At 38.5% G+C, this 24,376-nt stretch overlaps 1 protein-coding gene across 1 annotated transcript; it reads left to right on the plus strand.

Moving 5' to 3' along the window:
• The first annotated feature begins 2,520 nt into the window (after nt 1-2,520).
• On the plus strand, nt 2,521-13,443 carry IL21 (interleukin 21). Its single transcript, XM_003271351.4, has 5 exons — nt 2,521-2,743; nt 2,851-2,886; nt 7,739-7,894; nt 10,628-10,705; nt 10,796-13,443. The coding sequence occupies exons 1-5, from the start codon at nt 2,576-2,578 to the stop codon at nt 10,844-10,846; spliced, it is 489 nt and encodes a 162-aa protein (XP_003271399.1). The 5' UTR covers nt 2,521-2,575; the 3' UTR covers nt 10,847-13,443.
• Nucleotides 13,444-24,376: the final 10,933 nt, after the last annotated feature.

The raw sequence follows: 24,376 nt of genomic DNA on the forward strand, positions 1-24,376 counted from the left end.
TAAATTTATTATCTTACATTTCGGAAGGTCAGAAGTAATAACTCAAAATGAGCTCTATGGGACTAAAGTCAAGGTGTTTTTGGCAGGGCTGCATTCTTTCTGAAGGCTCCAGGGAAGAATTTCTTACTTTTCCCAGACTCTAGAAGCCATCTGTATACCTTGGCTTCTGGCCCTGCATCACTCCAGCCTCTACTTCTGAAACAACAGCTCCTTCTTTTACTTCGACTCTCCTGCCTTCCTCTTATAAAGGCTCCTGTGATTGCACTGGGCCCACAGGATAATCTAGGATAATCTTCCCATGTAAAAAATCTTTAATTTATTCACATCTGCGAAGTCCCCTTTGTCACGTAAGGTAACATTTTCACAGGTTCCAGGGATTAGGGCATGGATGTCTTTGGGGCATTGGTAAGTCTATCACACCAGAGATGATATCCAAAAATGCTTAACAACTGATGTGCCACTTAAGGCAGAAATTCTGACTTTCAGAAAGCCCTCTGGCCATAGTGCTGGAGCAAGACTCTGAGACCCCTGATGTACTGGTGGATGGATTATAGAGAGGGCTAGGATGTCTCAGGGAGGGGACTGGGGTGTCTAACATAGTGGTGAGGCACTCCAGGGCCAGGAGCAATGGTTCTCTCTAGGCAGTACAAAAGATATTTCACTTTTTTTTTTTTTTTTTTTAAACCACCAGTACAACCACACAAGTATATTTTGGCTGAACACTGATCTGTCCATTCTCTTCCTTCTCTGATCAGTTTAGCCTCCCTAGGCTTCTTTAAGTTCTCCCCTTCACCCTCGTCCACGATCAGCATGCAAACCTCCTGGGATGTTATGTGCTGTACTTAGCCCTTTTACTTGGAATGTCTCATTTAAGCCTTATCACAACCCTATGATTAGATTCTGTACTTGCCTTCCTTTTGCAATTACACACACAGGATCATATGTGCTATTAATTGTTAGGACCTGGATTTGAACTCAAGCTTTAGAAATTGACCTCCTAACCACCATGGTTAGTGTCTTCAAGGAGATGCACATCTGTTTAGGTGGATAAGGAGCGCATGTACAAAGACCATACAGGCAATGTGGAGGCACCAAGTGGCAACCATTAGTCAACACGCATTCATAAGTTTGCACAGAATCTTGTCATATAGAATTTAACTATTACAGGGAGGAATTCTTGATCATGTTGTATGAACTCTTATCTACTGTGTAAGGCCAAACCTGTATACTCTTGAATAGATATTCCATAATAAAAAGATTACAGTCAACTTCAGAGCAAATCAAGTCAAAACTCCAATTTATGTTGGCTACATAACAGTCTAGAATAAAGTATGGTATTCTAAAGTATGTAATGAAATGAATGAATGAATGAATGAATAAAATCTATAGTCAAGAGTTTCACTTACAAGGCCTACGTTCTTATACGGTACATGACTCTTTCGCTAGAATATTATATTCAACTTTCTCAAATGGGTTAAAAGAGTCTCAGGGACAAGAGAAGCAGAAGAAAGGAGGATGATAAAACCATCTCTGGGCTTTGGATCTTTAATTAACCTCTACCCGGTCACAGATGCAGTTAGAAATGTGTTGCTCACACCCAGAGGAAATAGTATCTAACAGAAATAAGTAACACTACGCTAAGAGAAAACAAATCATTTATGGGTATATTTTATTTTGCTGTTTGGAAATATTTTTTGGTTTGGACAAGAATGAGCATTAGCAAGTTTGACTCATTTAATTGACGCATTATATAGAAGAGATGGACATTAGATAATTTTTAAAATGATAGTAGAGTGAGATCTTGATTGGGAAGGATAGATTTTCTATCAAGTCCCTTAGAATCATTTGTGATATTAATAAATCAGATTGTTAAATAACATGACAGAAGCCAAAATAAATGCTTACTAAAGATGCTTTGGTGAACAGTTGGAAGCAAATTCTATTTTAAACCCTTGAAACTTGGTAAGAACCTAAAATATTCTTGCTAATTTGGAAAATACCTCTTTATTTAAAATTTCCTAAAAGGTAGCCTCTCCTCCTACTTTTATGATGGAATACTAGATGATTTTAGTCAAAAGACATAGTTATTACCATAAGAAAAAGTCCTGCATGAAAGCACATGTTGCCATCTTACTCATTATCAAAGTCCCCTTATGACTGTCAGAGAGAACAGGTAAGATGCCAGGGGAGGCCGAGAAAAAGAGATCAAAGTGTTTTTGTTTACTTTTTTGAAGTCTTGTAGTACCTACTGTTTATTATACATACTTCTTGATTCATGCTGAAAATTGGAATTCACCCATTCTCTCTTTTTCCTGTCAAAGATGCAGATGGGGCACATTTCGTTGACTCCATCAATCCCTGCCCCCACACATTAGCACATGCACACGTATACCTAGCCAGTGGAAAAGAAAAAAGAGTTACTCACATTCATCCATTTTACAAAGATTTCCAGGCTGCAATGGGAGGGCTTTACCTCTCCCTGAAGGATGAATAAATAGGTAGCTTAACTGACAACCTGTTCTCAGTCAAGCTGAAGTGAAAACGAGACCAAGGTCTAGCTCTACTGTTGGTACTTATGAGATCCAGTCCTGGCAACATGGAGAGGATTGTCATCTGTCTGATGGTCATCTTCTTGGGGACACTGGTCCACAAATCAAGCTCCCAAGGTCAAGATCGCCACTTGATTAGAATGCGTCAACTTATAGATATCATTGATCAGCTGAAAAATTATGTGAATGACTTGGTAAGACTATACTTGTCACAACAAAATCTAAATCATACTTTTCAGTTAATATAAAAGGAGGGTTTGGCTTATAAAAATAACTCAGAACAAACTTTCTTTTGCTCTAGGTCCCTGAATTTCTGCCAGCTCCAGAAGATGTAGAGGTAAGACCAGTTGAATTTATTTCTGAAAATACACTGGACATAAGTTTTTAAATCCAATAAGAAAGACATTAGCATGATTATATAGGAGAATACTGAATTTTAATGAACTTAGCGGTCTAATAATTGATGAAATATTTATTTATATTTTGGTTAAATTCATTGATTTACCAAAAACCAACTAAAAAAATGCTATACTATATTCCTCATAAACTATGTTTATCTTCAAGAATCTCTAAGAGTACTCCTAAGTAGTATTGCTGAGACAGAATAACAAAACTAGAAATGAAATCTATACTCTGATCAGTTTCTGAACAATGCACAGCTAGTTACTCTTTAAGAGCCCTTGGGCATGAAAGCTTTTGAGCCCTCTTTGTTATCCTACCTAAGAAACATAGATACATACAATAGGAAGCAGAATTAACCTTTTAATAACAAACTTAAAAAAGAAAGAAAGAAAGAATTAGATTACAGGGACAGCATGGAGAAATGGTGGTGTGGAAATCAAAGCTGTCCTTTAGAATATAATTCACATATACCTTGGCCTCAGTGAGTCTTGTCTTTGGCCTTCCGTGAGGTCTTTTGAAAGAACCATTTTCAACAATTCATCCCGTCTCTTAAGCCATTTAAATCCATTAGAGTTCCAGGAAGAAGAGGCCTGGCATGTAGTTCAAGAGTGCTGTCCGCTGATCTTTTTCTCCAGTAACTTCTACGATCTGATCTTCTGGTCTGGTACCCTGAGAGTATAAATGCAATTGGGGAAATGTTTTCATTGTCACAGACCTTTAATTGCATAAATTAGAATAACTAAAAGTGCTACCAGTAATTAGGACACTACAAAGGGGGAGACTCAAGAAGATACATTGCAAAGAAAACAATTATCGTAAATGACTATGTGTAAAAGTTTAGAAAGTGAATGAGTCACAACTATTGCTTTTCTCTAAAATTCACTCTCTAGCTCTGAACCCAAACACTCTCATTTACTAGGTCCTTTTCTAATAAGCAGCATCTAAAATGAAAGTAGCACATTCAGCTTATTGGAAAGACTTTTCCAATAACTGAAAATACTTCTTAATCAATGTGCCTAATTATCAAAACATACATTTCTAGCATCTCATGCACCTTGTTTAACTGTTATGGTTAGAGTTCTTTCCAGAATTTCCTGGCTGTAGTCTGTAACTTGCAAAATAAGAAATAGGAAAGAGATTCCACCTTCTAACCTGAGCTGGTCCAATGGGTACTTCCGTTAGATGTGTTATTAATGAAAGATATTTTTTATCTTACATCATAATGAGAGGATTTTGTCTCAGTGATACTGTATCTATCTGATAATCTGATCAAGCAATGCTGGCTATGATATAAGTGAGTAATAGTGTAACTTGGATCTTTGAGCTATACTAGTAGGCAAACTCAGGAAGAAAGAAATCGTTCAAGGTCACATTAGCATTATATATCAAGCTAGCTTCAAAGTAGGGTCGGTAAGAGATTTTAGAAGATTTAAAAGTTTAATGAAAATAAAACCATCTAATGTTGCATGCATATGGTAATTATCTAAGATCTCTAATTGGCCTAGCCAGGCATCTTTCTTTTTATCTTTTTCTTTCTGTCTAATCATATAACCAGTGGTTCTCAACTGGTGTTGATTTTTGTACCCCAGAAAACATTTGGCATTGGCTGGAAAAATTTCTGGTTGTCACACTTGGAGGTAAAAATGAGGGTGCTACTGGCATCTAGTAGGTAGAAGCCAGGTACTAAACATTCTAGAATGCACAAGACAGCACTGACAACAAAGAATTATCTAGCCCCAACTGTCAGTATATCACCGTGGAGAAACCCTAATATAAACCTAGTTTGTGTGTAGGACAAAGGTCATCTTTCTTTTTTTTTTTTTTTTTTTTGAGATGCAGTCTCGCTCTGTTGCCAGGCTGGAGTGCAGTGGCACGATCTCGGCTCACTGCAACCTCCGCCTCCCAGGTTCAAACGATTCTCCTGCCTCAGCCTCCCGAGTAGCTGGGACTACAGGCACATGCCACCACACCCAGCTAATTTTTGTATTTTTTAGTAGAGATGGGGTTTCACCATGTTGGCCAGGATGGTCTCAATCTCTTGACCTTGTGATCCACCTGCGTTGGCCCCCCAAAGTGCTGGGATGACAGGCATGAGCCACCGCGCCCGGCCAGGACAAAGGTAGTCTTGCCCAATTAGCAAGACTTTTTAGTGTGAATGGCCAGGGCTTTCTCTGCAAAAGGAAAAAAATGTAAAAATAGGCCTCAGCTGGGTGATGTGGCTCCTGCCTGTAATCCCAATGCCTGTAAACCCTTTGGGAAGCCAAGGTTGGAAGATTGCTTGAGGTCAAGAGTTTGAGAACAACCTGGGCAAAACAGTGAGACATCCTGTTTCTACAAAAGAAAAAAAAAAAGCCCTAAGGCGGTAAAAAATTTCAAAAATATAATTGCAAAACAACAAAGCCAAGTGTGACTCCTGGCAAAAGCAGCACTTGTTCTTTGGCTGAAGAGGAATGGTTTGTTAATTCTTGCTTTTGACTTCACTACCGCTCCTTCTAGTCTGCAAAACTAATGTAGGAGCAGAAAACTCCTCATGTTCTCATATGTTAAAGCATGAGGGAAACAAAGCCTTGCCTTTGGAGTCTGTTGTCACCAAGGCATAGCAAAGGAAAGCAACGTTCATGCTTCCAGACGGTGCTAAATATGGACTTGGGCATCCTGTAGACTCCTGACTGATAGGGCACCTGAGGCTGCCTAAATCAAGGTTAATCTTTTCACTCTCCTTCTCAATACATCCTTAAGGCAGTTTAGTGGTGACAGCCCTCCACTTCTTTTCCTCTTTTGAGGCTACCTTTGATGTGCATATAAAGCCAATTCCGGCAGTTATTTATCCTGGACCACATATTGCCAGACACAGCTCTGCTGCCTGCAGAACAAAAGAAAACAAAACCCCATTGTCTGTTAACACAGGTAAACAAGGAAGGGTGGGAGAGGAAGCACAGCCCCATCAATATGGGCGTCATTGTCCAGGTGCCATTCAAAGACTTTCAGAAAAGATTTTCAGTTGTTTTTACAACTGAAATTGTAGTTTTACAATTTCAATGCTTTGAGTACTGGTACTGACCATTCCTGGCAATATTATCTCAAGGGAGTTCATTTGGCTGGCAGGGCCCCTCTACTTCTTTGGAACCTAATTTTCTTTCAGCATACACATGTAAATGTTAACTCAGCAAAATGAGCCTCTGTGAGAAATGCTGGTTTTTCAGATCATCACGGATGAAGCAGTCAGTATTTTCAGTTTCAGCTGGAAAATTTACCTCTTTAAATATGAATATTATTTTTTCCAGTAAGTTAAGCCGGTTGTGGTCAAAAAGAAGAGAAAAGAAAAAACTTCAACAAACATGAACATGTGGTTTTCAAGGAAAAAAAGTGCTATATTGAACATTTATAAATAGTTTCTATTAAATAAGCATTTTGGCAAACATATGGAAAGGACACCACCTTGCCCTTATGAGAGGCAATCTGCCTTGATATAAGGAAACCAGATAAGCTGCTTGTCGGCTTGTGGCTATATATGCAAAGCAAATCTGGTAGGTTTGTGTCTTAGAGATGCATGTTATTAATCAACATTCATATTGGGTAAGCATATGGGTTGGAAAATGCAAAGCAGGCCAGATGCTGTGTTCAGCTGATTGTCCATAAGAAGATTCAGGTAATATTGTTATGTATAGGCCGCCTTTGTAGGGACTGGGAGGGATTGAGGCTTCTGGTTATAAGCTAGTAGCTTCCATATGCATTTGTGAAATGAAAATATAGCAACTTCAGGGGGAAAATAGCATCACATACACACGTTTGCTGAAAGAAAAAAGTAAGTTGGATACAAGTAACCTGGATATAAGCTTTTGGATCAGCATTAAAATTTTTCAACAAGTCAGTATATATTTGGTTCTTCCAGTAAATTCCATTTCCTTTCCAGTTTGATTGCTAAGCTTTTGGCTTGTTAGTCATTAGTTATTTTTCCAAACCAAGAGATAAATGTTTGATGCTTATTTTGTCCACTCCTCCATTCTCTGAGACCCTATTCTTACCTTCTAAGAAATGACCTTCCCTCTCATTGGTTGGGCAAGCCTCAAACTGTTCCTTAACTGCTTGATTCAGGCAGAATCCTACCCTAACTGAGCTGGGAGTATGAAAAGGGTTTTAGAAAAGTCATGTGTGATCTATGGCAAGTATATTGAATCTTAGATGTAAAATATGCTATCAGAGGGAGGTACCCACCTCCTTTCTCCAAAGGAGGGGCTTTAATTCATTTTCTTCATCTGTTAACTTCACAAATATACGTTGATCATTAACTGGCAAGACACTATGCCTGGCGCTGTACAGAATAAAATGCTGCTTAAGACATGTCATGATAGATACATTATAGAAACCACAAACAAATGAAAAATATTCTTCATCAGACTATAACATAATTTACCCAAAGCTGCCACTAGTCACAGTGTAAGTTTTAGAGCCTCATAATTCAGCAAATGTGTTCCTAAACCGAACTCTCCCTTATAAAACACAAAGGTCTTGTCCACCACCTAGACATCAGAATGGTCCTCTGTATAGCATCAGGAATAAAGCATTGTGAAGAAGTGAGGCTCCTTTCTTTCTTATCTGCGAGGCAGGGGATTGTCCCTTTTTCCCATCCGAAAGATTAAGTAGGAGGTGAAATCATACCTCACTCATCTGTTGAAACGATGTAATGCACGACATTGCAGAAGAGATAGAAATAGAGGATTGGGAAAGCTATCTTTTACTTTCTGAATAATGTTTGTTAACATATATACAAATTGTTTATCTTTCAGACAAACTGTGAATGGTCAGCTTTTTCCTGTTTTCAGAAGGCCCAACTAAAGTCAGCAAATACAGGAAACAATGAAAGGATAATCAATGTATCAATTAAAAAGCTGAAGAGGAAACTACCTTCCACAAATGCAGGGAGAAGACAGAAACACAGACTAGTAAGATTGGCATTTGTCATCTCTCTTATTTGTACTTATAAACTATATATCTTGCATTACATAAACACACACGCACACCTGTAGCCAGAGCTGCTGGTGTCTTCCTTACCTATAGTTATGCCTTATTATACATGCTGCATTTTTTTTTTAAGATGGAGTCTTGCTCTGTCACCCAGGCTGGGGTGCAGTGGCATGATCTCTGCTCACCGCAAGATCCACCTCCTGGTTTCACGCCATTCTCCTCCCACCTCAGCCTCCTGAGTAGCTGGGACTACAGGTGCCCGCCACCATGCCCGGCTAATTTTGTTTTTGTATTTTTAGTAGAGACAGGGTTTCACCATGTTAGCCAGGATGGTCTCTATCTCCTGACCCCATGATCCGCCCACCTTGGCCTCCAAAGTGTGGGGATTACAGGCGTGAGCCACTGTGCCCAGCCTATACATGGTGCATTTTAAGAAGTAGGGTCACTCTTTTAAGCCCACAGACTTGAAAGTATTCAAAAACCCAATTATAATTTCCTAGTAGTCCTTGGTAGCTGGAATATGTTAATATAGCTTCTCAAGGTGAGGAAGTCATTAGGCAGAGAATCCACCTGTGATTTTGGAGTTAAGGACTATTTCCTCTCATATGGTCACAGATAACTTGCATTCTTATTAACAGGAGCTAGATCCTAGCTTTCTAACAAGAAAAGAGCCTACAAGAGACTAGAGCAAATCTTAAACTTTGCCTCCTCTCTTAAATCATATTACTATCCTGTACATTAGCAGAGTCAGTATTGAATTGAAATAGGCAGGCCTCATTACTTGGCAGGGGAATTTTAACAGTCCCTAGCTTTTAGGAGCCCTGAGATCCTCTTGTATATGCCAACTCATGAGCAATGCAGATACTCAAGAACATGAGTAATTCAAAGATTAAAGCCAGTGGGAAAATACATAAAATAAATTACTCTCAAAAAAAATTTTTTTTCTTGAGACGGAGTCTCAGTCTGTCGCCCATGCTGGAGTGCAGTGGCAAGGTCTTGGCTCACTGCAGCTTCCGCCTCCCGGTTCAAGCGATTCTCCTGCCTCAGCCTCCCAAGTAGCTGGAACTACAGGCACACACCATCATGCCTGGCTTATTTTTCTATTTTTAGTAGTGCTGGGGTTTCGCCATGTTGGTCAGGCTGGTCTCGAACTCCTGACCTCAGGTGATCTGCCCGCCTCGGCCTCCCAAAGTGCTGGGATTACAGGTGTTAGCCATCGCACCCAGCCTCAAATTTTTTAAATTAGTTCTTTCGCCTCCAAAAAAATTCCACATGTGATTCAAATGAAATCTTAATTATATTATCAAAATTATTCTTATTTCCTTTGATTGCTTGGCCTGGTGACCATGTGAAAAATATCCCTCTAAATCTTTCCTCAGAAAGAAAGGAGCGGAACATATTTTTGAAACTCATGAAGTGGTAGCTTTGGAGCCAAACTTAGAACTCTCCAGTTAAGCATGTTCATCTTATAGATGAGGAAAGTGAGATCTACAAAGGAGTTAAGTCACTAGCCCCAAGTTCCATACACAGTGTCAGAATGAGAAATAGAACATATAACTACTACCTTTTAGTGAAATGCTCTCACTACAACATCACACTGGCATTGAGATGCTAACTACCAAGCAATGGCTTGGTGTTTGGTATCTAAATAGGAATAAAGACAAAGAGCATAAACTAAGAAAGTTTTTTAAAAATGTAAGTGAGCAATCCATATATGAAAAACTGTTCAATCTCCTTAGTAATCACATAAATGCGAGTTAAGGAAATCCTGTTTTTTCCAATTAAACATTTTAAACAATACCCTATAATAATAAGAATGCTCCAAGTGAAAAGAGTTTGTAAAACCCTTTATAATGTATATCAAAGCCTTAAAATTTTTTATCCCTTTAATTTAGTAATTCTACTTCTAGGAATATATCAAATAAGCAAAGATATATATGAAAAATTATTTACAGAGATGTTCTTTGGAGTAATGTAGACAAAAGTAAAAAGTTAGATACGGCTGGGTGTGGTGGCTCATGCCGGTATTCCCAGTACTTTGGGAGGCTGAGGCAGGCGGATCACCTGAGATCAGGAGTTTGAGGCCAGCCTGGCCAACATGGTGAAACCCCGTCTCTACTAAAAATACAAAAATTAGCCAGGCATGGTCGTGCGTGCCTGTAATCCCAGCTACTTGGGAGGCTAAAGCAGGATAATTGCTTGAATTGGTGGAAGTTGCAGTGAGTGGAGATCGCGCCACTGCACTCCAGCGTGACAGAGCAAGACTGTCTCAAAAAAAAAAAAAAAAAAAAAAAAAAGAGTTAGATGCAACCTTTGGGTCCAAAAATAGTAATAGTATGTTGGAATACAGAACAACCACTACATGTCATATTTTTGAAGACTATTTAACACTTAGGAAATCCTGTGATATGTTAAGTGTGAAAAAAAAAAAAAGCAAATCATCAACTGGTATAAATAATGTAAATGCACAATAATAATTAAAAATACCCAAAACACAGAGAGAATATACATTAAAACATTGCAGTGGGATTCCTATCTCTGGGAATGGGATTACAAGGACTTTTTCCATTGTTACTTTCCAAACAGTTTTATGTACTTCTCGAATGTTTTTCAGTGAACATAATTTATGTTTTTAATGAAAAAAAGTTTAAGAAACATTTTATTATGAAAAAAATTTTAAAGAAGACTGTTACTTTTTCATTGATTTCTAGACATGCCCTTCATGTGATTCTTATGAGAAAAAACCACCCAAAGAATTCCTAGAAAGATTCAAATCACTTCTCCAAAAGGTATCTACCTTAAGTTTCATTTGATTTTCTGCTTCATCTTTACCTATCCAGATTTGCTTCTTAGTTACTCATGGTATACTATTTCCACAGATGATTCATCAGCATCTGTCCTCTAGAACACACGGAAGTGAAGATTCCTGAGGATCTAACTTGCAGCTGGACACTATGTTACATACTCTAATATAATAGTGAAACTCATTTCTTTGTATTCCAAGTGGAGGAGTACAATATATTAGCGATGGGAAAAAAAAACTCATAAGTGTGCAAAGTCAGGATTATTTCCCCATAATCACTATACAATAGTCTGATTTCCTATGTTATTGATTTCTATGACTTCTGAAGTTTTTACTTTATCTCATTGCCCAACTTTGACATTTCTTGGTTGAAGGAGAAGGTTAACATTTTTAACCAAAAATATAGTTTTGACATCTATTGGTTTTATACTAACCTTGAGCTTGATTACCACCAGAATGAGGTCTATTATGGTCATAACTTAAAACATATATACCTTCATTCCAGCTGAAAATATAGAAGCATAGAAGCAAAATATATAAAAGCAAAATGAAAAGTTGACATCTTTATTCTTTTAAGGAAATGAAAACTGGTGTTTAAAAACTTATATCTGAATAGTTTTTTAAATCTCAGAATGTCTAACATATAAATATGTAATTTATTTATGCACTGGGGGATACTAGATGGCTATAAAAGCCTTATTTCTTTATTGGGGTTTATAAAAATATTTAAATACTATAGATATGAATGTATTTATGGAATAGACTTTTAGTCAGTGGCAATAGAGTATTAAGAAGTGGATTTAATATTACCTTCCTCCAGCCCCCAGTCCCCTTATAAGCTAACATTTTAAGCTTGTGGAAATGGCAATTTAAACCTATACAGGGACATATGCCAGGTTGTCTTCTGGAACCAAACATAGTTTAAAAAGTATTGTAGCTCTCTTCTCAAACTGTTATAATGATCATATTATGAGCGAGCTAATAACTCCAAGTATTTGTCTCCTTCTTTCTTCCTTCGTTTCTGTTCTTCCTTCTTTTTAAAATGAAACTTCTGCTTTGACAAAATTTCAAAACATGTTTAACATTTTGGACATTTATAGTTACTATACTTTGGATAAGACAAATTCAATCACCTATATAATTTAAAAATCTGGAGGCAAATCAAGAGGCCAGGACTCCTGTCCAAGTTGAAAACAGACTTTCGCATAAGCATTCCAATCTTTCAAACTTGGGTAGTAAAAACAAGCAACCTACTCTACCTGCCATTTCATATCAACTCCAGCACAGCTTGTTTAAACATGAAGTTAAAAACTCTAGAAAAATTAAATGTTCGCTAGAATGGTATAAGCTATTTGAGAATCTCTTATTGTTAAAATAGTTGTGAGTATGCAAGAGGATGTGGGATGAGAAATGCTTTATGCTCTGAGAAGAAAAATTATGTGCTTAAAACAAATACAGACTTAACTTACAGTTCTAAAAGATATACTGAGAATTATTTAATCAAATCTCAATGAAATGTTTTATCATCAGCAAGTAGACTCAGAAAAAAGAAAAAAAAGTTTTATCATCAGAAACAAGGTACTCTGTTTTAACGTTTTAGAATATGTATTACAAAGGAATTATGCGCCTGATGATGATAATATATATCTAAAATGTGCATCAGTTTCAAATACGCCAGCCCGGGTTGTTGTGACAAAATGTGGAAGCAGGCACAAAGACAGTGAGAAAGACGGAATCTGTATTTCTTGCTTCTGAATTTATAGCTACTAACTTCTTGGATATTGTATTTTATATTTAAAATAATGTATTTCTTTTGGCATGTTTATTGTTAAAAATTTCTGTTCCAATTATTTTGATCAGGGTCTGTATCTTAAAAGTAAAAATAATTTAGTGAGGTTTGGCTAAGAGCCTTCATTAAACAGAGTTTAAACACCCAGATAAACTCTGCTGTTTAACCAGAGTTAAACCCACCAGCACTCCAGGAAAGGCAATGCATTGGAATAAACAAGATGAAGCAGTAAGACTTGAACATCTCCATCTTCACTGCTCTATATTCAAGATGGCCAGTTCTTAAAAGGAATATAAAGATAACCCATAAATATAAGTGTTCATCTATGGGCAGTAATACAGGAGATGTGAAATTTTGTTGACTATGAAATAGTGGTCATTGTTTAAACTCTTTGGGTTTCCATTTCTTTATCTGTAGAATGAGAGTGCTGGACTCAATCTCTAATGTCTATTCTTTCTTTTTTAAAGCTTTAAATGTCTGTGAGTCTCTAAAGTTCTGGGTATTCTTACAGAAACATCTGATCATACTTCTGAGTAAAACTTTCTACTGAGTCTGATGTTCAGTTGCTCAATATTATTTCAATCACATTTGTAGCAACACTTACTGCAGGAACAAGGGACATATTCCAAGAAAAAAAAGGAAGGAAGGAAGGGAGAAAAGGAAACATTACTGTAGGTCATGAGAGTTCAGGGAAAATTAATCACGATCTTTATTATTTTTGTTCAAAGTGTCTTCTTGGGACACTTCTATAAAACTGTAGCATTATTATTCTATATTATTGCTCTGTTGTATTTACATTTGCATCTGAGAATTTAGCTAATATGAACTATGTAGTTTATAACTTAATAATTATTTATTATATATTTGATTTTAAATGTTCATGTTTATGGCTTCTTATTTAAGATCTGATCATATTAAATACTACCCGCTCAGTACAACCGTCTTTTGTGATTCCCTGGAAACCCTTAATTCAATAGTCCTGACTGAAAATAAAAGATTATCCTTAGTCTCTGGGAGCATATAGTTTTTACATGTACATGGTAAAGATGATCTTGTCTTCTCACCTGTTCTCACTGAAATGGATCCTATCTCTGCCTCAAGAATATCACCTCCTTTGCAGCCCTCCCAAATTCAAAACTCCACATTCAGGAGGAGTTAGAGATATTCTTCCCAATGCCCACTGCCACCACTGCACCTACACTCTTGCACAAAATTCTCTCCTGCATTCAAGTTTATCCTATCTAGCTTTTCTGTCCTCTTCTTACTAATGGTGGCCATTTCCTGGCCACTCCTCCATGTTCATTGGGGACCGAGGATGTTCTTTCTCTCAAATCCAACGTCTGCCATCATCTGGGTGACTTCAGTGCCCACGGGGAAAATTCCACCAGCACTGCAGCATCTCAGAACCTTAGCCTCCTCAGTTCTGAGCACCTGCATCTTTTTACCCCATCCTGTGGTCCACTGCCATGACTATGTCCCAGACTTTATCAGCTGGGACCCCTTTCTCTCAGAAATCTATGTAAAGATTTATATATGTAAATATAAAACCATCAGCTGCTAGTTTTTTAGCTCTCAAACTGCCCTACTTCTACTGTGTCTGTCCTAAGACTCTGAAGCTAGGCCTTAACCCCTCCCCATTCTCTCAATTTATTAGTTTTACTCCCTCCCTCACAGAACCAGCATCCCTGATTGATCCCTTGAACGACAGGCCAAAGAGCACACACCATCCCCTGCCCTCCTCATTCTTCTTGAGTAGCTGCCTGCAAACATTCTAGCTGGCTATCTTATCCTCGGTGCCCTAATCCAGCTTCAGACATTGGCTCCAGCCCCTCGCCTTTGGAGAGATCCTTTCAAACTCCACTTCCTGGCATTCTGGAGTCAGTTTCCCACTTCACATTCAGCTCTGAATATTTACCTGCTTTCAACATCTGCCACAGCTTTGGATAAGAGACCCCTCCATCTACTCCGGTCCCCAGTCAGCCTGGGCATAGCCTCACCTGTGTGCAGGAAAGGAATTTTCATATTCACAGTCAAGCTCATTGAAAGAATAGTCTATACATGTGTCTCTCACTCTCACCTCCTATCTACTAATCAAACCACTATAATCTGATTTGTACCCATCTCACACATTGTCATTGTATCATTGGAATTGCTCTGTCTCTGGTCAACAATGACCTCCTAATAACCAATTCACAATGTATCTAAGTCCTTAGCTTACTTGATCTTATCATGGTTTTTGCTACTCTCAACAACCCCCTCCCTTTTCCTTATGACTTTGGAGGCCCCTTTTTGTCTGGCTGAGGTCTTACTCTCTGACCATACATACTCAGTGTCAGTTGTTGATTTGCCTTCCTGTGTCCTCTCCTTAGAAGTTGATGTTCCTGAGGATTCTGTTTCTGGCCATCTTTTCACTTTAAGCCTTCCTCCTCGTTAGTCAAATGCGCTCCTGTTCTTTTAAATACCCTTTCTATGCTGTTGACTCCTAAATCTATAGCTAAAGGCTAGACTTCTCTGCTAATTCCCAGGGCCATATACCCAACTGCTCCCTGGAGATGTCCTCTTTATCTCCTAGGCTCTTCATCTCAACATGCTAAAATTGATCTCTTCACTTTCTCCCACTTCCATGACCTTCTCCTTTTCAAGAGTTCCCTAAACTTAATTGAGGGGACTACATCCTCCTAGCCTCCCAGACTCTGCCTTCTCCTTTACTCACTATAACCATGAACACTAACTGGGCGTTGCTATTTCTATCTTTTAAATTCATTATTTCTTTTCTACTACCTCTGCCATCACCTTAATTCAGGCTCTCAGCTCTTGTTGCAATAGTTAAAATATCTTCCAACTGGATTTCTAGCATCTCATCTACTCTCTCCAATCCACCTCCACATGGCCCCTGGAGTGATATTTGATAAAGTGTAAGCATGATCACAACTTTCCCTTATTTAAAATCTTTCACTAGCTCTCCTCTAGAACAAAGCCTAAGCCTGAAGCAGGGCATGTAAGTCCTTTTTTCTTATGCTGCACTCAGCTCCCAGCTTCTCTTCACCTTGGACTTCACATTCCAGCCAATCCAATCTGCTTCTAGTTCCCTACACACCATGTTGTTTCATTCCTCTGTAACTTCACACTGGCAGTAACCTCTCCCTAGAATATTATTCCTCCATCCCCTTGTAATGCTTAGAAAACACTCAGGTTTGACCCAGCAATCCCATTACCAGGTATACACCCAAAGGAATAGAAATTATTCTACTACAAAGACACATGCACACATATGTTTACTGCAGCGCTATTTACAATAGCAAAGTCATGGAACCAACCCATATGCCCATCAGTGATAGACTGGATAGAGAAAATGTGGTGCATATACACCATGGAATACTATGCAGCCATAAAAAGAAATGAGATTATGTCCTTTGCAGGGACATAGATGAAGCTGGAAGCCATCATCCTCAGCAAACTAACACAGGAGCAGAAAACCAAACACCACATGTTCTCAATTACAAGCGGGAGTTGAATATGGAGAACACATGGACACAGGAAGGGGAACAGCACACACCAGCATCTGTTGGTGGGTGGGGGGTAAAGGGAGGGAACTTAGAGGATGGGTCAATAGGTGCAGCAAACCACCATGGCACACATATACCTATGTAACAAAACTGCACGTTCTGCACATGTATCCCGGAGCTTAAAGTAAAATTTAAAAAAAGAAAGAAAAAATATACACATAACCTGAAAAAGAAAAGAAAATACTCAGGTGTCCAACAGTATTCAACTTAGTCATCATTCTTCTCAAAGGATTTCCATTGCCATCTTACTGTATTTCTGTGACAATGTTGACCCCTTCCCACTTTCAGAACTTGAGTATACTTTGATTATTAGACTTAATATAGCATATGCAGATTGATTTATTTATATGTCAGCTTCTCTTTCCAGAGAAATGGAAAGAGAAATTACTGTATATGAGGCAAGCACAGTGCCTCATACACAGTAAATAACATATAGTAGAAAACAAATGTTGGCAAAATTAAATTGAACTAAACACAAAACACATGATTTATTCATTGATGTCTTTCTTGACATCTCCCTCTTACATGCTGAATCTAATTCTCACCAAAGCCAGTCAGTTCTGTTTTCAAAATGTCTCTAAAATCCTCTCTCACCACCTCCAGCTTCTACTTTGTCGGTGCCACCATAATCCTTCACTCAGATGACTGTAATATCATCTGTATTAGTCTGTTCTCACATTGCTTTAAAGAAATGCCTGAGGCTGGGTAATTTGTAAGAAAAGAGGTTTAATTGGCTCATGGCTCCACAGGCCATACAAGCATGGCTGCATCTGCTTCTGGGGAGGCTTCAGGGAGCTTTTACTCGTGGTGGAAGGCAAAGCCAAAGGAGGCATCTTCACACGGCTGGAGCAGGAGGAGGGGGCAGGGGGAGTATACAGTACCAAGCGGGGGATGATGCTAAATCATTCATGAGAACTCTGCCCCTGTGATCCAGTCACCTCCCACCAGGCCCCACCCCCAACTGGGGATTACAATGCAACATGAGATTTGGTGCGGACACAGATCCAAACCAGGTCACCTTCCCAAATAGTTTTCCTGCTTTTGTCCTTGCCCCTCGCCAAAATCTATCTGCAACAAAACAACTTGAATGGTCCCTTTAAAAACCAATCAGAGTATGCCACCTCTCAGCTCAAAATCTTCCAATACTTCCCATATAATTCAGAGTAAAACCTGAGTCCTACAAGGGTTACTTGGTCGCATCTCTTCCACCTCCAGCCTCTCTAACCTTGTTTTCACTCTTTTTACTCGACTCCAGCCACATTGGCATTCTTCCTGTTCTCCAGCATTACAGGAACACTCTCGCCTAAGGCATTTGCACTTTTTATTTCCTCTGTTTGGATGCTCTCCTGCCAAATGTCCATGTGGCCTATTCCCTCACCTCCTTTATGACTTTACTCAAATGTCATTTTCTCCACCAGGTCTTGCCTCACTACCACCTTACTTTAAATTGCCCAAACACCTCTGCTTTATTTTTCTTCATAGCACTTACCACCCTGGACACATATATTTTAAGGATTTGTGTGTTTATAGTCTCTGTCTTCCACTAGAATATAAGTTCCATGTGGACAGGAATTTTTGTCTTTTTTTATTCACTGCTGTATATCTGGCTATTAGACCAATGTCCTCAACATTGAAAAAACTCATTAAATATTTGCAGAAAGAATTGGTGGGTTCTGCAATGAAGGTCTCCCACAGGGTTTTCATTCCTAACACACAGTTTGCCTTCTATTTATTATGCAATTTGTGTGCTATTGATTTTTTCCCTTATAAGTTCTTCCTATTCTCTATCTTGTATCTTCTGCAAATATTCCCCCATTCTCTTATCAGATGTAACCACACCTCTTCTTTATTTTTGAAACTGGCCTTCAGCAGTATGAAACTTGAAAGATAAAAATGGAAACGTTCTTCCACCTATCATTAAAATTTTAACAAAAATATTTTCCTATAGAAAACTTCTGGGTTTATATTGTCTAGAATTCTTCTGGCAAATAAAATATCTTGATGTTTTCCAATCATACAACGAACACCCTTCCATATTATATCTCCTCTCCCTTTACAAAAATAGAAAATTCGAAGCATCTATACATTCATTTATGAGTCTCTAAAGGAGTTCGTCTCTACCTTCTCTCAAAATGAAATATTGTGGAACAATCATATAATGGAATTGAACACATCAATAAGTTGAGAGAGAGTATAAACGGGTGCTTCTGGGGTACTAGTAATGTTGTATTTCTTGACCTAGAAGATGGTATTTGTTGAGTTGTATACTTATGATTAATACCATTTTTTTCTCTATGTATGTTATATTTCAATAAAAAATTGAAAATAAATGATGGAAAAGTGTTTTTTAAAAAGTTCTATCTGATAAATGACACACAGCAGAAGTTGGAGAAGGCTATGGAGAGGGAAAACAATTGGCTAGGTGATAACTGGGAAGAGAGTGAGGTAAAAACCCAGCAGTTGCCACAGGATTCTAAGTTGTGGTACTTCAGTCAACAAGAATAACTTTAAGATTTTTTTTTCTTTTTTTTCTTTTCTTTTCTTTTTTTTTATTATTATACTTTAGGTTTTAGGGTACATGTGCACAATGTGCAGGTTTGTTACACATGTATCCATGTGCCATGTTGGTTTGCTGCACCCATTAACTCGTCATTTAGCATTAGGTATATCTCCTAATAAACTAGCGTTGATCATGTCACCATCTTCCTGGTGAGAGATGGCCGAGAAGTGGTCAGTTTGGGGAGGAAAGGGTTTTTTGTGTGTGTTTCTGTGTGTGTATATGTATATGTGTTTTTTCCCCTATAATCTTTTTTTTTTTTTTTTTTTTTTCTTGAGACATGGTCTTGCTCCATCACCTAGGCTGGAGTACAGTGATGTGATCTCAGCTCACTGCAACCTACAACTCCCGTGTTCAAGTGATTCTCCTGCCTCAGTCTCCCAAGAAGCTGGGACTACAGATGAGTGCCACCATGTGGAGCTAATTTTTGTATTTTTAGTAGAGACAGGGTTTCACCATGTTGCCCAGCCCGGTCTTGAACTGCTGGGCTCAACTGATCTGCCCACCTCAGCCTCCCAAAGTGCTGGGATTACAGGCGTGAGCCACTACATCTGGCTCCTTATAATCTTAATTCAAGCAATTTCCCCAAAAATGTTTTACAAAAAAAAAAAAAAATAATCTGAGAGAGAGAACAGTAAGTGTCCTATGTCAAGTTCCTCACACATCATAGGTAAGTAGATGATGAGTCAAGGATTCAGGTGCCTATGATTTACTAAGGAGACGCTCCCAGATAAATCAGTAATTGAGTGAGAAAAGCAGGATAGGGAAGGGGAAAGCCAAGCCAGGGCATGATTTTAGGTGACTCCCCAGATTCAGCCTGATCCTGTGGGATCCTCAGAGCATAAATTCCTAGATCGCACCACTGCACTCCAGCCTGGGTGACAGACGGAGACTTCGTCTCAAAAAAAAAAAAACAACTTCTGTTCTTTTACATTTGCTGAGGAGAGCTTTACTTCCAACTATGTGGTCAATTTTGGAATAGGTGTGGTGTGGTGCTGAAAAAAATGTATATTCTGTTGACTTGGGGTGGAGAGTTCTGTAGATGTCTATTAGGTCCACTTTATGTAGAGCTGAGTTCAATTCCTGGATATCCTTGTTAACTTTCTGTCTCGTTGATCTGTCTAATGCTGACAGTGGGGTGTTAAAATCTCCCATTATTATTGTGTGGGAGTTTAAGTCACTTTGTAGGTCACTCAGGACTTGCTTTATGAATCTGGGTGCTCCTGTGTTGGGTGCATATATATTTAGGATAGTTAGCTCTTCTTGTTGAATTGATCCCTTTACCATTATGTAATGGCCTTCTTTGTCTCTTTTGATCTTTGTTGGTTTAAAGTCTATTTTATCAGAGACTAGGATTGCAACCCCTGCCTTTTTTTGTTTTCCAGTTGCTTGATAGATCTTCCTCCATCCCTTTATTTTGAGTCTATGTGTGTCTCTGCACGTGAGATGGGTTTCCTGAATACAGCACACTGATGGGTCCTGACTCCTTATCCAGTTTGCCAGTCTGTGTCTTTTGATTGGAGCATTTAGCCCATTTACATTTAACGTTAATATTGTTATGTGTGAATCTGATCCTGTCATTATGATGTTAGTTGGTTATTTTGCTCGTTAGTTGCTATAGTTTCTTCCTAGTCTCGATGGTCTTTACAATTTGGCATGTTTTTGCAGTGGCTGTCTCTCAGACCACAGTGCAATCAAACTAGAACTCAGGATTAAAAAACTCACTCAAAACCGCTCTACTACATGGAAACTGAACAACCTGCTCCTGAATGACTATTGGGTACATAATGAAATGAAGGCAGAAATAAAGATGTTCTTTGAAACCAACGAGAACAAAGACACAACATACCAGAATCTCTGGGACACATTCAAAGCAGTGTGTAGAGGGAAATTTATAGCACTAAATGCCCACAAGAGAAAGCAGGAAAGATCCAAAATTGACTCCCTAACATCACAATTAAAAGAACTAGAAAAGCAAGAGCAAACACATTCAAAAGCTAGCAGAAGGCTAGAAATAACTAAAATCAGAGCAGAACTGAAGGAAATAGAGACACAAAAAACCCTTCAAAAAATTAATGAATCCAGGAGCTGGTTTTTTGAAAAGATCAACAAAATTGATGGACCGCTAGCAAGACTAATAAAGAAGAAAAGAGAGAAGAATCAAATAGATGCAATAAAAAACGAAAAAGGGGATATCACCACCGATCCCACAGAAATACAATCTACCATCAGAGAATACTACAAACACCTCTATGCAAATAAACTAGAAAATCTAGAAGAAATGGATAAATTCCTCGACAAATACACCCTCCCAAGACTAAACCAGGAAGAAGTTGAATCTCTGAATAGACCAATAACAGGTTCTGAAATTGAGGCAATAATCAATAGCTTACCAACCAAAAAGAGTCCAGGACCTGATGGATTCACAGCTGAATTCTACCAGAGGTACAAGGAGGAACTGGTACCATTCCTTCTGAAACTATTCCAATCGATAGAAAAAGAGGGAATCCTCCCTAACACATTTTATGAAGCCAGCATCATCCTGATACCAAAACCTGGCAGAGACATAACCAAAAAAGAGAATTTCAGACCAATATCCTTGATGAACATTGATGCAAAAATCCTCAATAAAATACTGGCAAACCGAATCCAGCAACACATCAAAAAGCTTATCCACCATGATCAAGTGGGCTTCATCCCTGGGATGCAAGGCTGGTTCAACATACGCAAATCAATAAATGTAATCCAGCATATAAACAGAACCAAAGACAAAAACCACATGATTATCTCAATAGATGCAGAAAAGGCCTTTGACAAAATTCAACAACCCTTCATGCTAAAAACTCTCAATAAATTAGGTATTGATGGGACGTATCTCAAAATAATAAGAGCTATCTACGACAAACCCACAGCCAATATCATACTGAATGGGCAAAAACTGGAAGCATTCCCTCTGAAAACTGGCACAAGACAGGGATGCCCTCTCTCACCGCTCCTATTCAACATAGTGCTGGAAGTTCTGGCCAGAGCAATCAGGCAGGAGAAGGAAATAAAAGGTATTCAATTAGGAAAAGAGGAAGTCAAATTGTCCCTGTTTGCAGATGACATGATTGTATATCTAGAAAACCCCATTGTCTCAGCCCAAAATCTCCTTAAGCTGATTAGCAACTTCAGCGAAGTCTCAGGATACAAAATTAATGTACAAAAATCACAAGCATTCTTGTACACCAATAACAGACAAACAGAGAGCCAAATCATGAGTGAACTCCCATTCACAATTGCTTCAAAGAGAATAAAATACCTAGGAATCCAACTTACAAGGGATGTGAAGGACCTCTTCAAGGAGAACTACAAACCACTGCTCAATGAAATAAAAGAGGATACAAACAAATGGAAGAACATTCCATGCTCATGGGTTGGAAGAATCAATATCGTGAAAATGGCCATATTGCCCAAGGTAATTTATAGATTCAATGCCATCCCCATCAAGCTACCAATGACTTTCTTCACAGAATTGGAAAAAACTACTTTAAAGTTCATATGGAACCAAAAAAGAGCCCGCATCGCCAAGTCAATCCTAAGCCAAAAGAACAAAGCTGGAGGCATCACGCTACCTGACTTTAAACTATACTACAAGGCTACAGTAACCAAAACAGCATGGTACTGGTACCACAACAGAGACATAGATCAATGGAACAGAACAGAGCCCTCAGAAATGATGCCACATAGCTACAACTATCTGATCTTTGACAAACCTGACAAAAACAAGAAATGGGGAAAGGATTCCCTATTTAATAAATGGTGCTGGGAAAACTGGCTAGCCATATGTAGAAAGCTGCAACTGGATCCCTTCCTTACACCTTATACAAAAATTAATTCAAGATGGATTAAAGACTTATATGTTAGACCTAAAACCATTAAAATCCTACAAGAAAACCTAGGCGATACCATTCAGGACATAGGCGTGGGCAAGGACTTCATGTCTAAAACACCAAAAGCAATGGCAACAAAAGCCAAAATCGACAAATGGGATCTCATTAAACTACAGAGCTTCTGCACAGCAAAAGAAACTATCATCAGAATGAACAGGCAACCTACAGAATGGGAGAAAATTTTTGCAACCTACTCATCTGACAAAGGGCTAATATCCAGAATCTACAATGAACTCAAACAAATTTACAAGAAAAAAACAAACAACCCCATCAAAAAGTGGGCAGAGGACATGAACAGACACTTCTCAAAAGAAGACATTTATGCAGCCAAAAAACACATGAAGAAATGCTCATCATCACTGGCCATCAGAGAAATGCAAATCAAAACCACAGTGAGATACCATCTCACACCAGTTAGAATGGCCATCATTAAAAAATCGGGAAACAACAGGTGCTGGAGAGGATGTGGAGAAATAGGAACACTTTTACACTGTTGGTGGGACTGTAAACTAGTTCACCCATTGTGGAAGTCAGTGTGGCGATTCCTCAGGGATCTCGAACTAGAAATACCATTTGACCCAGCCATCCCATTACTGGGTATATACCCAAAGGACTATAAATCATGCTGCTATAAAGACACATGCACACGTATGTTTATTGCGGCACTATTCACAATAGCAAAGAGTTGGAACCAACCCAAATGTCCAACAACGATAGACTGGATTAAGAAAATGTGGCATATATATACCATGGAATACTATGCAGCCATAAAAAATGATGAGTTCGTGTCCTTTGTAGGGACATGGATGAAACTGGAGAACATCATTCTCAGTAAACTATCGCAAGGACGAAAAACCAAACACCGCATGTTCTCTCTCATAGGTGGGAATTGAACAATGAGAACTCATGGACACAGGAAGGGGAACATCACAATCCGGGGACTGTTGTGGGGTGGGGGGAGGGGGGAGGGACAGTATTGGGAGATACACCTATTGCTAAATGACGAGTTAATGGGTGCAGGAAATCAACATGGCACATGGATACATATGTAACAAACCTGCACATTGTGCACATGTACCCTAAAACCCTAAAGTATAATAATAAAAAAAATAAAAAAATAAAAAAATAAATAAATAAAAAAAAAAAAAAACAAAAAAAACAAAAAAAAACAAAAAAAAAACAAATTGCCCTGCGGAGTTGTCAGCTGTGCTTGGAGACAAAGGGGCTGGGCTTTTTGTCCTCCCACACTAGCCACTCACCTCTACCAAGCTTCAGAATTCTGAAGAGGCTGCTCCAGTGCATACCAATTGCATAATAAAGAGAGGGCAATCCTCTGAGTGTCCCAAACACAAGCTGGTATCAAAGCATGCAGAAGATTGGGGAATGACCATACAGAGCTGATAAAAAGAATCCAAGGAGAGCTGGGCAGGTGGAGTGCATTTTTTTCCTTTAAAAAGTTTATTTTTAAAATAAGAGGGCTTAAGGCAAAGATAAATTATATTGTCATAACAGAGGGAGTTTCAGAAAAGTTAGGATATATTTGTTCATGTAAAATTATGTATAATTACATATATTTATTATATATATTTTATATAGATTATTTCTTTTTTTGGTCACAATTTGTCTTTAAGCCCATTTAACCTAAAGGAGTCCAGTTTACGGAGATGAATATACTTGCAGCACGAAGAGTCAGTGCTCAAGTGAGAGAACATGACACTACTGATGTGTACCCTACATCCTACATACCAAGAAGACCTGCTACTTCCTCCTGACCAACCAACCCCTACCCCAGGGCAGCCATCACTTCCATGCC

This window comes from Nomascus leucogenys, chromosome 7b (assembly GCF_006542625.1).
Source record: "Nomascus leucogenys isolate Asia chromosome 7b, Asia_NLE_v1, whole genome shotgun sequence".
Classification (NCBI taxonomy): domain Eukaryota; kingdom Metazoa; phylum Chordata; class Mammalia; order Primates; family Hylobatidae; genus Nomascus; species Nomascus leucogenys.